The 15,451-nt window shown below is 37.3% G+C and overlaps 1 protein-coding gene across 1 annotated transcript in view; it reads left to right on the top strand.

Annotated features, from left to right (window-relative positions):
* The first annotated feature begins 7,704 nt into the window (after positions 1-7,704).
* The window catches only part of LOC101991042 (arylacetamide deacetylase-like 2), a 13,247-nt gene continuing 5,500 nt past the window's right edge, over positions 7,705-15,451 (top strand). The window contains exons 1-3 of the mRNA XM_005344034.1: positions 7,705-7,842; positions 11,409-11,631; positions 14,057-14,126. Of these exons, the coding sequence (XP_005344091.1) occupies positions 7,705-7,842; positions 11,409-11,631; positions 14,057-14,126 (431 nt within the window). The remainder of the gene's footprint in view (positions 7,843-11,408; positions 11,632-14,056; positions 14,127-15,451) is intronic.

The raw sequence follows: 15,451 nt of genomic DNA on the forward strand, positions 1-15,451 counted from the left end.
ACTATTTGAAGAAGCTACTTCTTACATGGATTTCTGGGGTTCTAGGTTAGGTCACTGCCACAGGCAAGCCTAACCATTGTTCTTGCAACAGTTGTTGCTGCTTCAAGTGATTGAAATGTGTTTTGGTTATAGCTCAATGAAGTTTCATTGACTGTCAGTTCAGGTGTTCTATCAAACTAATGAGACAATATTTCATACATGAGTCTGGACACATAAAACAGGATCTATTTCACAACACCATTTTGCCCTGCTCCTCACATCATGTCCACACTCATTCATTTTTTTTATTGTCCTGTTGGGATACGTCTAACACCTTCTGGAAACCAGGCAAGCTACCACTGAGTTACATCCCAATTGTCTTCCCCTTGCTTGCTTGAAATTCTCAAGCATAACTCCAGAATGTGTTAGGACAGAGTGTTTTGAGATATGGGGATCTGGTGGAAGTAGGCCCAGCTTTTGGTCCTTCAGTGTGCTAGCCTAGGATCTCCTTACTGTTTCTCAGGGAACGGTATCACGGGAGGCTGTTTTATGTCCTTCGCCTGCATTGTACGTAGGCATGTGGAGTCAGAACATGATTCTTCCAGGCTCTCCTGAGTTCAGGAGAATCACCTTCAAAGGAACCTAAACTTTTCCTTTCCCTTGTTACCTGGCTGTAAATAGCAGATTCGCTTCAGGTGGCTGGCATTGTGGTTGGGTTTTCTGTTCCAACAGTGTTGGACAGGTAATTATCAGTGCACGGCGAGCTTGTTTTGGGTGGGGTTAATGTCCCAAATACACAAAATTTAAACAACCCAAGAAAAGAAAAAATAATTCTATTTTGAAAAGGTGTAAATGTTTGTAACAGACTTTTCATTGAAGAGGCACAAATGGCCTAGGAAGAAAATTTTTGAACATTACCAGTCCCAGGAGAAATGCAAATGAAAGCATTACTTCCCCTCCTGTGAGAATTTAGGTTACTGAAAATACTAAAGGTAAACAGCCTTGGTGAGGTTGTGATGAAAATGGAAGCTATATTCTCTTTTAATGAGCTGACGGGTGAGTTCCCGCAGTTATAGAAATTGTGAAAGTAGACTAAAATATTTAGGATAACCATTACCATATAATACATAAATGTCTTCTCTGGGTATATTGGCAAAGAGAATGAAATCAGTATGTTGAAGGAGTATCTACATCCACCTGCGTATTGTGATGCTGCTACAATTGTTAGGATGTAGAGTCACACTAAATGCCTATCTTTGGACAAAGGAAAAGAAAAGGTAGTACACATACGCAAAAGATAAAAACTATTTAAACATAACATAATTGTAAAAGTCTGTCATTTTCCAGGATATGAATGAACATGGAGGATATTGCTTAACTAAAAGACCAGGCAGAGAAAAGCAAGACGTTGTCATCTGTAAAAGTTTGTCTCATAAGGTGTAGAGACACTGCTCAGTGCAAAACACTGGTTTAGCAGGAGCAAGGCCCCTAGTCTAGTGCCCCAGAATTGCAAAAAGGAAACAACACAATAAGAAAGTTGGTCTCACAAGTCAGGCATGGCAGGGAGTATTAATTCACTGTTTGTCAATGGATAAAATATCTCCTTAACATTAGGGGAATAATTTCACAGTTAGTATTATTAATAATCAAGTGTTGTGACTTTACTATCCTTGAAAGTATACTTTAAATTTTAATCAACTTGAAATAAACATTGAATAATGTGTAGATGTTAAAAAAAAAACAGAATCCTGTAAAACAGAATTATGTCCAGTTATGGTAAATAATGGCATAATAAAACCATCATCAAGCAACATTTAAGGAAAACCAAATGTAATGAGATGACAGATGATATCAAGTCTGATTGTGACATTCATTCTTTCTCAACCCAGAGATAGTGTGACACTTGACCTGGAGTTATAGGTCATAATCTCATCAGAAGCCAAAACCACTGTTTATATATAATATTCTTAGCAATTGCGTTTTAGGACTGAGCAAGAATCACCATCACTCATTGTTTTCAGCTATTGTATGCTGTGGGATCTCCTGTAGCCAAGAGTCTTTAAGATACCAGTCCACTTGGGTGTGGTCTCCTATATGCAGCTGTAAAGCTTGTGCCCTGTCTCTCAGCTGGATTCGGCTCCTGTTCCCTGGTAGTGCAGAGGACCCTTTATTATACTCAGTTCTGAGCTAGTGTGGTACTCCTTTATAACATCCATTTACAGTTGTATGATGTACAACAATGTAACAAAAGCTGTGCAACAGGAAACCCTCATAATCAAGATTGAATCAATAAAATAAAATATCACAAATCAATTCAAAACATCTACATTCAGTATAAAGCAACATAAAATGTAAAAAAGGTTATAAAATAATTCACATAAAATAAATGTCATATTGACTTGTAAACAGTGCTATGGTAACTAAGTATTGGAATATTCTGTACCTTTAAACCTAATACATAATTTTCTGAAAAATAAAAATTTATGGTTCTCATGGAGATATAAAAATAACTCTAGATAAAGATTATATTTTATCAGGACATGCTATAACTTCTTCAAAATGACATGTATAATTAAATTTTTCAGAAGAGTTCAAAGATAATAACTAGGGTTTTTTCCTTTATGTAGCCAAAGTAGAGATGCAAAATATTTAAAAGATTTTCAACTCCATAACTCAAAATATTGAAAAATTGATATTTCCCTTCTTCCTCCCTCCACAACTATTTTAATTTATCAAAAAGGTAATAAAGCAGTTTATCAAAGAGGAGATAGCTCTTCTGTAAATGGTCCATTTGGTATTGACCAAGTCAGTCACAGTGGATTTAGTGATAAAGAATACCAAGAAAGTGAGATAATGACAAAGAATTTCCAAACGGAAAAAAGTGATTGATCAGTAAAATGCTGGAATTCTTTTTTAACGAAGTTTAGTGCCTACTGTTCTTTTTTATCATTATTTTTCTGTCATACAATACATCCTGACCACAGTTTTCCCTCCCTCCAATCCTCCTCCTCCACCACCACCACCCTTCTACCCCAGATCCACTGTTCCTCTGATTCTGTTCAGAAAAGAACAGACCTCCCAGGGATATCAACCAAACAAGGCGTAACAAGATACAATAAGACTAGGCACAAACCCTCATTTCTAGGCTGTATGAAGCAATCCCAGGAGGAGGAAAAGGGTGGCAAGAGCAGGCAAAAGCATCAGAGACAGCCCCTACTCCCCGTTAGGAGTCCCATACAAACCCCAAGCTGAACAACCACAATGTACACGCAGAGGACCTAGCACAACCCTATTCAGGCTCTGCGATTGCCACTTCAGTGAGCCCCTATAAACCCTGTTAGTGTTTAGTTCTGGTGCCTTCGGACCCTCTCACTCCTCTAATCAATGTATGGGATTCATCAAGGTTGCCCTAAAGATTGGCTGTAGGCCTCTGCATATACTCCCGTCAGCTGCGAAAGGAAACCTCTCTGATGATGATTGAGCTAGACACCAACCTATGAGTATAGAAGAATAAGAATCATTTCATGCCTTTTTTTTTTTCTTGCTAGTCGTATTCAGTTCCACCCAAATTGTCCTGGCCATCCAGCTCCTGGCTCCTGATCATCCAGATAATTTAAGTAACCAGCTTCCTCTAGTGGCTTGTGCATCAAGTTAGACCAGTCATTGGATTCTTGCACAAGTTCTGAGCCTCTGAGCCGTCACTGTATAGATCTTTCCATCTTCCCTAGTCTGTACTGATACTGAGCTGGTGTGGATTTGGACCTGTAATAACACATCATGTCCAGAAGGCAACATTTCGCAGCTCTCTTCCCCGTTCTCCAGCTCTTGCTTTCTTTTTCCCCTTCTTCCAAGAAGTTCTTTGAGCCCTTATAAGGCTATGTGTTAACCCATGCCATTTACTAGGTGTACTAGGTATATATTTGTCTTAAGTACTGCCTTTTCATCCTTTCATTTCCTTTGTTTAATAGAAGATATTCAGTGTGATATAACTGGAGAGTTTTCAGAAACGTTTAAATTTTAAAATCAAAAATAATATTAATATGCACCACACAAATGCATAAGTAATACATTCTCATTCTATAAATGAGCGTGGAAACCACAATCCTGGTTGAGACATGAAGCACCGATAGCCATTCACGTCTTTCTTAGCTTATGATCAAATCACTGCTGTCCCCTGAGGCAGGGCAATAGCACAAGCACAAGCAAGCACGTGCAGACTCAGGATGAGCAAGCAAAACTGGCCAAGACAATCTGTCAGTGGACCAAAGGCACGGTAACTAATGACGCGCGCTCCTAGCCAATCACAGCACACCAGCAGTAACCTCCAGTTTCAAAAGGACCAACCAGAAATGTTTCTGCAGCAGCAGCTTAGTTTCCCTAACCCCATTAAAATCCTCTACCTTATTACAAGAAAGAGCTTCTGCATTGGAAAGGCTCAGATTCTGTGTCATTGCCTCTGTGTCTTTTCACTCCTGCCTCCCAGGAAATAGGGATCATACAACAGGCAGCAGCAACAAGCCCGCAAAAACTAAAAACTACAGTCCCCTTTCCAAATGTGACTACTCCACTGGATTTTATAGCAATATGTTTACACATTCCTACATAATGTTGCCATCCATTATGCACACCTGAAAGCTCAAGATGATTCTTGCACAGTAGAGAAGATGCTATATTTTAAATGTCTGAAACTGGGGCACACTACTCTTTCTAATTATTTGATGAACAAACGTTTTAATTGACCCATGATGTTTCTAAAAGCATCTAGGATTTGCTAGTACACACTCCTTTGACGGTTTATCATGTTCTTCTCTGTATTTTTATGAATTGACAAGGAGGACCCAGAGGTTTGGTCAGACTCAGATTCATTGCTTAATCTAGAATATATGTGATAGAGTTTTGGTTTTAAACCTTTATCTGTATGTGTATGCTTTTATGTGTATGTGCACGGAGGTCAGAGAACAACTCTCTGGAGTTATTTTTCTACTGCCTGCTTTTGGAATCTGGAATTTGGAACCTGGTGGCCACAGGTCATCAGGCCTCCAGGAAAGCATCTCTACCCACAGAAGGAACATCTTACCAGCCCTCAGCTTTTTTAGCTTAATAAAACTTTATTGTAAAGAACTTGTAACTAATGAAACATCACAGCATGAAATGAGCCAGAAACAAAGACTATACAACTCTGTACAACTTCTGTACAGACAGAACAGCTGTTCTGTAGCTGTGGGCATTCGGTGAACTTCTGTACAGTCAGAACAGCCATTCTGTAGCTGCGGATTGTCGCATTGGGCTCTATGGTTCACTATCAAATATACTGCATGCACTTATCTACCACTCAAAACTGAAAAAGGTTTACATGGAGCTTAAACTAGAAAAAGGAAAAGCTTCGCACTCGGTTTCTTTCATGACTCATTTCCTTACCTGCATTCAGTCCCTTCTGGTCACCTAATATTTACCCTAATATGGAATAGTGAGACAATCACTGTATTTGGAATTGTCTTAGATTATTCAGATAAAATATTATAGAAAACAGATATGAAATGGACACGAAACAACAACGATTTGTTTCTCACAGCTTTGGAGGATGAAAAGCCCAAAAATCAAAACAAGAAACCAAAACAAAGATGGGATTCACTGTCTGATAAGGGAGCCTTGTGTTAACTCCTTTTCTTGTTGCTGTTATAGAGCATCTAACAAATGACTTAGGGAAGAAAGGTTGGTTTGGACTCATGATTGAAGAAGATACTTCTGTAGAAGACAAGCTGTCAGCTTCTAATACATGAAACACACCCCCATATAAAGCAGGGGCCTATATAAAATACTTCGACTGACTGATGTTGTAGAAGCAAAGCTCTGCAGTCTTCTATTTACATGATGGAGAACAAGAGATGCCACTGATGTAAGTCAGTACAAGCTTACTCAAGGGACAGGGGCTGTGGTGTAGGTCTGTAATTCTTACATACGAGTAACCAGAAACTTGGACATCCCAGGACAGGAAATAAAGAGTTCTTATGTGATTTTTCTAAATGAAAGACAAGTAAAACAAGGTTATTTACTTAATGATTCTAGGAAAAGAGGAGAAATAAATTTCACAGGGACAACAGTAATAGAGTGTCCTTCAGGTATATGGTCTTTCAATTAGCCAACAAGTAGCAAAAGGCAGAGGAGTGAGCATGTGGACAGAATCCTTTGTTGAAGTGTGGGGGTGTATGTAGGCAGGTTTCCTGAGATTGGATGGCACCACTTAATTCAAAGAGAACAAACAATTATTACTCACAGGATACATGAATTACATCAGGAAGTTCACCGGGCTCAAAACTAACGACATAGGGAGGTTGAGAGCTTCAGGGTGAGGGGGACTTAAAAACAGGGACTGGGTGGAAACATTCTCAAATACATGGATTAAAGGTGACAAGCTCAAGACAAGGACAGCAGGTGGAAGCAACGTTCATATGATTAGAGTTAAAACAAGACATGCTCAAGAAGAGAGAAAAAGGGGTGAAATAATGCTTTCTTTACATTTTTCTCCTATTTGCTCTTTCTTTTTTAAATTAATTAATTTATTTTTTAAAAAAATGTGTCTTTTCTCATTTAACATACCAACCTCAGTTCCCACGTCCTCCCCTCACCCCACTTTCTCCACCTTCCTCTCCATCCCACCCTCTGTCCACTCCTCAGAGAGGAAGATATGGCTTTCCATAGGAATTCAATAGTGTCTAGCCACATTGCTCTGAGGTAGGACCAAGGCCCTCCCCACTCTACCTAGACTGAGCAAGGTATCCCTCCAAAGAGAATGGGGTAAGTCATATAAATCCTGGTCCCACTGCCAGTGGCCCCACATTCTGCCCCAGACACAACCGTATGTGCCTAGTTTGGTCTTAAGCTGGCTCCCCTGCAGTCAGGCTGGATTGGGTGAGCTCCCATGAGCTCAGGTAAGATGCTTCAGTGGGTATCCTCACCAAGGTCTTAAGTACTTTCAATGCATCAGATGATAACCGCCCACAACTGTGAGTCATGCTACCAACTAAAACATCAATGTTCTGGAAACACCTTTCCAGGCACACCCGGGTATAAAATATTTATCACTCTGTTCAGCTAATTCAAGTCGTGTTGATTCATAAATTCAAATCATCATATTATGCAACCTTCTAAAAACCAGAATGTTTGCTGAAATACTTGTCCTGAATTTTCTGGTAATTCTGGTCTAGGTTTGGAATTCTAGCTTGCTGAGTGATGGAGCTTGAATAAGTCTCCACACCCTCTACCTTTCAGTCTAAAGCTTGTTCACACTAGGTAGTGTCTGTTAGCATAGGTAATAATCCTCAGTAATAATATTAGCCTATATTTTTGCTGGATATAAAGTAGCCTTCTATAAACCTCTTATAAAAAATTGCAACCCCAAAAGATAACTTCAAGAATTATCCAGTGCTCGTATTGATTCTGCTTTCTGCTGATCTTGGTGTCACAGAATGAAGGAACACTTTAGGGAATTTTAATTGCATGTTAATAATAGGTACCTGACCTGATGAATTTCAACATCTGCTTCAGAGTTTGTGGATTTGCTAACAAGTTAGGACTGATACTGTAGGTTTGAGTTGAGAATCATTCTCACGCTGTGAGAATGGTTGGATTACTCGAGAGGGTTTCCAGTCTGCACTCATCTTTTGGCTTTTTATTCAACATTTATGGAAATATTTTAATCCCTGCATTGTGAAGAGGCGGGATACCATGGGATTCAAAACTCTCTGTTTGGGGCTGTTTTGTGTTAGCTTTTTATCATATATTTATACACCTATACCTGACAACATTGAAGAAACTTGGAAAGTAATGGCCTTGGATGCAGTTGCTAAAGCTTGTACACTTATGGTAAGAATAATATAATTTTTTCAATGATTAAGAATGAACACTTGTGAGTACTTTGATAATACTACTGATGCAATTTTGAAAAAAGTACTATTTTTAAAAGAATATTGTTAAATTGATTTTCACTTAGGTTCTAAGATAAAAACAATCTCAATTATCTTATAGTATAATGATATGAATTATTGATAATAGCACTTATTTGATATTAAATCAGCATTTTTCTTATTGCCATCGCTTCTATTGTATGCCTTCAATTATAAATTTCAGAATTGCTGGGGTTATCTTAGGAGACGCAGGGTGGATATAATGGATGTATAAATAGTTCCCTTATCATCAGAAGCTGGCATTTTTGGCACTACAATACATATGCTTTAGTTGCATATACATATATCTCCATTGTTTTCTTAATATTTCAGCTCATAGAGCAGGACAAAAATAATCAGAAGAGTGCATACAGGGAGGGAGTAACAGCTTTAATTTGAGCTCCAAACTGCCTTGTTTCAAATCTGTGCTCTTTTATGTGCAAAGTGGGTGCCTTCCAAAAATACCCTCTGTTGACAGGGGCAAAATATCAAAGGCAGCAACATTAGGAGATGAACAGAAGATCCGGCAGTCCAGGGTGTAAGAGCAGGAGGCACTGTTCTAGGACAGAGTCTCTTGTAGTTGCTGGTCTCTGAGTCTTAGGTCTTCCAGCTAGTCCCACGAGATCTCCACTTTCTCTACAGCTGTCTCTTTTTCAAATGTTCTGGTTTCTTGATTGAAGTAAATGGGAGAACACCTGAGCAAGCCCTTATCAGCTCTGCAGATAAACTCTGGGCTTTCTCCTTTGACTATTTCACGTGTGTTTAAACCCGTGGGTGACAAATACCCATGTTTTCAACAGCATCTCATTATTAGAAAACCCACTGCAAAACTCTGTTGTTAGTTTCTCAGCTCCAAATGTGTCCAGCTGTCGCTTATCTGTGATGAAAATAAATACTTTTTTTGTGTTTTACATTATAAAATATTATCCTGTACTTCTAAAATGACAATAGACCAAATAAAGGTATAATTAACGTTCATCCTAGCAAATTTAGAACTCTTTGGTAATTTTAGCACAGGGTTCTGGAAGTCAAGGTCGCAAAGACAATAACAACCACTGGTTTTTAACATAGGAAAGTGAAAACTAAAGCTCGTTATGATGCAGCCTTGAAAAATAAGTTTATTGTTGGGCAGGCATAAGTTGTTTTGAAAGAGTTTTGTAAAAATATCCACATATAACCTTGAAAAAGTTCTTGGACTGTACATTATACCAATTAACTAATTTTCTTCTATTTTAGCCATTGCTAAAATTTAAACTTAAAAAGCAAATTTACTGAATAAACAATTATCTGAATATACTTATTTCTCAAGAACTCACATTAACGGGTCATCTATTTGATAATACTCAATAAGCAAGAAAATACTCAAGAACTATTTTTCTATATTTTTCTATTTTAATAGTCAATTCGATAATGTGTGTGTTGGAGGGAAGGGTAGGCTGTGGTAGAGGTCACAGGATATGGTCTGAGTGAGGGTCAGCGCTCCTCATTCCCCAGATGGGCCTTGTAGGTGTTCATGACTGGGAGTAGCTACCTTTGCCTACGGAGACATCTCACTGACCTTTGCAGAATTATTAATATAGAGAACACTTAAATAATGAGGCAAGGTTTGTTGAATATTAGCATGAACTGCTATATACACTAAAAAATATTGATTCATCTAAACTCTAATATAGCTCAGTAAGAAATTTATTGTTGGTATTATCAATGCCTGGATTTAAAAGAAAATGAAGTTCAGAAAACACATTGATCAGTAGTTTGTTTTCTTTTTTATTTGTTTTTATTATATTTTTATTATTTAAGATTTTTTTTTTTTGGTTTTTCGAGACAGGGTTTCTCTGTAGCTTTGGTGCCTGTCCTGGAACTAGCTCTTGTAGACCAGGCTGGCCTCGAACTCCCAGAGATCCACCTGCCTCTGCCTCCTGAGTGCTGGGATTAAAGGCGTGCACCACCACCGCCCGGCTTATTTAAGATAATTTTTAAACTTAAATATGTTTTGCTGATATTCTTCTTCTCCACCAAGTTATTCCACATCTTCTCCTTCTCCCTCCCACCCAACTCTAAGTTCTTTCTCAAGAAACAAACCCAATATCCTGAGAAGGCCTGCTCTGTTCTGAAGGGAAACGGAGGAGTGGATTGGGGAGAGATGAGAAGTGCTGGAGTAAGTTGGGAAGAGTGGAGGAAGGGGAATCTGTGGTTGGATGCATTGAATGACAGAAGAATAAACAAATGCATGCATTCATACATAAATGAAGAAATAAACAAATAAAATAGAAATAAAACAGCCCCCCAAACCCAGCAATAAAACTCCAAATCCTAGAAAACAAAATATAATAACACCCAAAGAGAAAAAAAAAACAAAAACAAAACATAAAACCCACTAAACTGTAACCATAAAAACACACACAAAAAAAAACTATGGGGTTCATTATGTGTTGGTCAGCTTCTCCTGAACATGAGGCCTATCCTGGCATGAACAATTTACCTGGTGCTACTCCCCTGGAGAAAACGAGTTTTCCCTCTCCGAGCAAGTATAACTGACAGTTCAGCTATTAACTTTTACCCTAAACAAGATTAAACAAAAACTATCACCTAGAAGTTGGACAAGATAAACCAACAGAAGAGAAAAGATCCCAAAAGAAGGCCCAAGAACCAGAGACCCACTTGTTCACACACTCATGAATTCTTTAAAAACACTACACTGGAAGCCAGTTTATAGTATAAATGCGGAGGACTTGGTGTAGATGCATGCAGTCCCTGTGCTGGCTGCTCCAGTTTCTGTGAGTTCATGGGTGCTTTTCTCGGGGTTGTGAGTGACTTGACAGGTACGGTTGCAGTTTTGGGCACACATTTCCCTTGTCGGCACGTAGAGAATAGCTTTAACAGCCCTACGCTGTAATGGTGCACTAATAAAGACCATTCAAAGTATCGTTGGATGTGGAGCTTTTAAGATTTGTTCCTTAAGTAAACTGCCCAGTTCCTAGGTAAACTGGTCACTTAACCACAGGAAACTTTCTGCAATTAAATCAAGGAAGGCTTTTACAGAAATGGGCCTAGGGAAACAAAATGGTTTAGAGTAAAATCCATCAAATTCAGATCACGTATAATATGGTCATATGATAATACTTAAGAATTGAATTAAATAAAATAACTTTAGATGGAAATATGACAACCCTCAAAATTAGAAGGATTATAAGACATAATTTTTACTATGAATTTATAATTGAGTAATAAATACAAAAAGGCTTTAAAATGTGAGCAGAAATGCTTTTATGAATGATATTTAATTGAAAACATCTGAGATTTTCAAAAGCAGAAGGGTCACCCAATAAGATCTTCATGATATTATTTGAGAATAATTTTACAAATTCTTTATTTCTATTCATTTGTTTTGTTTTTCATTTATTCTTCTAAACATTCTCTTCACATTTGTCTGATATTACAGATCTAATGCTGAATTATTTTACTAATTTTGTTTTGTTTTTATAGGCTCTGAGTCTTGAAAATGTAGGTGTTATGAGATATGAAGAGTTTATTTCCATGATTATCAGTCTGGACTATACACAACCCCTTTCAGATGAACACGTCACAGTGACGGATACAGCCTTTGTCAACATCCCGGTGCGTCTGTACTTACCCAAGAGGAAGTCGGAAGCCCCAAGACGGGCAGTGATCTATTTTCATGGCGGGGGTTTTTGTTTCGGAAGTTTCAGTAAGTTCGTGATAGAAGGATAGAGAATGGTTGCATGTTTATAATATACAAGTATTGGCATATTCAAATATACATATATGGGCATGCTTAATAGAGATGTACATATTCGGTATCCAACACAATGATAGGTACACACATATATGATGAATGACCCGATAAAGCTTTTCACTGCAAGGTTTGCTCTGTACTGATCAACATTGGCTTCCTTTTGTTTTTGAGATAGGAACTCATTTATCCCAGTATGCTCTGGAACTCACTACTTAGCTAGTGGGAACCTATTATTTCTGACCATCAACCCCTTGAGTGCTGGGATTTAAGCATGCGCCTCACTCCTGGCATATGCAATGCTGAGGTTCACACACAGTGCTTCCTGAAGGCTGCAATAGCATCCTAGCAAGTGAGCCCCAGACCAATCCCTTACCGCAGGAAGCATTTTATTCTCATCTTTCATGTGGGATAAACCACATTAAAAAATGACATGGACAAGTCAATTGCTTTGGAGTTTTCTCCTGGCGTTCATAATACCTTCAGCAACTACAATGTTGACAGGATGCATATGAGAAACACTTGCTTTTGCTACAAGAAGGAGTTTGTGGTTTGTTACTAATAACATTATTAACAGTAGAAGCAAAACATATAGGGAAGTTGCTCAACTTGACTCTAAAGCAAAACAGAACTAAATAGTAACAAACCCTAACCATGAAGTCCAGATTCTCTGTTTGACTTTTGTAATAACAGCCATATACAGCTGATAAAAAGTAAAAATATCAAAAATTCACCTTTATAAAATCTTCAGAAAATTCTATGGTAGACTGTAACAATATATGTAAAACTATTGTATGTAAAGTATAAAAAAGAAACAAAATAATGGAATCATAAAAATTTCAAAATAATATGTAAATACTTATATATTTGACTCAGGTAATATTTGAATAGCCAAGATTCCCCAATGAGTTTTTTTAATATAATAAGGAAAATTGAGTATGCTTCCTTGCACCTCAAGAATGGCAACAGATTCCAGGACACAGAGAAACCCTGTCTCGAAAAACCAAAAAAAAAAAAAAAAAAAAAAGAATGGCAACAGATTTCAGTATATTGAAAACAGATAGTTTGAGGCAGTCCCTGCCTCATGCTCGGCATAGTCTTAAAGAAAAGTATTGTTTGTGCATTCTAAATGTTTTCTCCCAGTTATTCAAGATTTATGAAGTCCAGAAGGCAGATACTGACTCAAGAGAATAAATATGACTGGGCGGTGGTGGCGCACGCCTTTAATCCCAGCACTCGGGAGGCAGAGGCAGGCGGATCTCTGTGAGTTCGAGACCAGCCTGGTCTACAAGAGCTAGTTCCAGGACAGGCTCCAAAACCACAGAGAAACCCTGTCTCGAAAAACCAAAAAAAAAACATAAAAATAAAAAAAAGAGAATAAATATGTCCTATTTGTACATCTAAGCCTTACATTAACTTGCTAAGGGATCTTTAAAAACTCAGTTGCCGTTTCTTAGACCAGTGGTTCTCAATCTCCCTAATGCTGCAACCCTTTAATGCAGTAGCTTATTGTGGTAACACCAAACATAAAATTATTTTTGTTGCTACTGCATAACTGTAATTCTGCTACTGTTATAATGTAAATATCTCATATAAGACCCTTGTGAAAAGGCCATTTGACCATAAGGAGGTAGTGACCCATAGGTTAAGAACTATGACTGTAGACTTTGTGTTAATGTCCTAATTATTGTAGTACCATATATTGGGACATATTCAAAAAAAGAAAATGTTTTAAGGTATTACATTGTTATCTTAGGCAAACAATTATCTATCTATCTATCTATCTATCTATCTATCTATCTATCTATCTATCTATCTTCTTTCATCTACCTACATATCTATATACAAACACATATGTACTTAAAGAGAGAGATCTATCATATTACTTCTTCATGAATTTATAATCCAATTGAGAGAATATGCCAAGAGTTCATGTATATGAATGTTAAAATGATTATTTCTAATAGAGAAATTGAGAGCTAATGTTTGGCTGTTGATAGGAGAATCTTGGATTATAGACCTAACTGTATTGACTGTAGGAAGACCAATTAGCTTCTTCTACTGTCTGAATCTTCCAGACTGAAGTACAGTGCACCAGTCTACAAAGGAGTAGGAGAAGGGTCATGGTGTGGTTTATAGCGAAGGGCAAGATGAAACCAGAATGTTCCAAGCCTAGAATATCAATTTACAAATCATCCCTTTCTCTCTAGAGAGAGATCAAGAATGATGAATTGTTTTAGGGCCCTATGCATGGAACAGTGTAGGAAACTTAGATTCCTGTCTAAGAATCTGAAATCCCATTTCTCATATAGATATCTATCATTATTTTTGTTACCTTTTTATTACAAGGAGTACTATGACCTTTCTCTCTTCATTTTAGAGCAGAGGGCTTTTGACTTCCTGAATAGATGGACTGCAAACAAACTTGATGCCGTTGTTGTGGGAATGGAGTAAGAACTATATTTCTTTGACTAGTGTGATTTTTGTCTTAACTGCTTATAGACTCAATTTCTGAATAATACATCTATGCTTAAACTGTAATTTTTAGATTTTACTATATATTATCTGTCACAATTGCTGCATAGACTACCCCTTAAAGGAGTCCAGGGTCCAAACTATTCTCCTTAAATTGTGGAAATCGTTGAATTATATCCTAAGTTGTGCATTTTGTGAGATTCTTTTGTTTAAATCTTATGTGTATCAGTTGTGTCTCATTTCACATAGATGGGAGGGGGAAAATTAATCATTGCATGCTTGGGGTATTTGATCATATTTAGGCTCGGAATAAAATGTTTGCTTTCAAAATAATTATTTAAAGAGTTACAGGTAATAAAGTTTGGAACCAGTTGAAATCTTTGACACATGCTCTTAAAAGTGACTTTATACTCTGATTGTATTTGGAGAATGCATACCAGAGTATTTTAGGATAGATCACCATTTTTCTTACTCATATTAATATACTCTAGATTTCTGAATCTGAGTTTGACTCTGAAATTCATCGTTTTTAAAAGGAATTTTTTTTCTTTTGTCTTCTCCTTGGTTCACAGTAATAAAAATAGAATCCAATGTTGCTAATATTATATAATGATATTGCAAAGAAAGTAGGTGCTAACATGTTTATTATTCTTATAATTCCCAGAAAAATTTTACATATTAATGAATAGGTTATGATACTTGAACAGTCTCCTTCAATTTGTAGAAAATTTGAAGCATTTGGAATATTTTACATTCATTTTCAAATAATGATACCGGTTTGTGTCTGCTACACATCTTATCTAATCCTTATGATTTGCATTGTTCTAAATTTACTGTTTGTCATAATAAATATAAATACCTTTTGGGTATATAGATACATCTAAGTTATCCTTTAGGACTTTCTAGGGCAGTTTACACTATATTCTAGGAACTGAAACACCAACATTTGACATTAAATATATTTATAAATTTTGACATTCTAAAGAACAAAAAGAGAGCAAGATGTTTTCATAGCCAATTACATTAAGAACACAAGCTTGCACAGGACTGATCTAGGCCCTCTGCATATGTGTAGCTTGGTCTTTTAGTGGGGATCTTTCCAGTAGAGACTGGGACTGTCCCTGACTCTTTTGCCATCTTGTGGGACCCTATTTCTCATATCCGGTTGCCTTGTCCAGCCCTAATAAGAGGGCAGATGGTTAGTCTTACTGCAATTGACATGCCATGTTTTGTTGGTATCCGTGGGAGGCCCGTTCTTTCTGAATAGACTAGAAACAGAGAAAGAGTGGATGGGTGGGGG

This window comes from Microtus ochrogaster, chromosome 1 (assembly GCF_000317375.1).
Source record: "Microtus ochrogaster isolate Prairie Vole_2 chromosome 1, MicOch1.0, whole genome shotgun sequence".
NCBI classification, from domain to species: Eukaryota; Metazoa; Chordata; class Mammalia; order Rodentia; family Cricetidae; genus Microtus; species Microtus ochrogaster.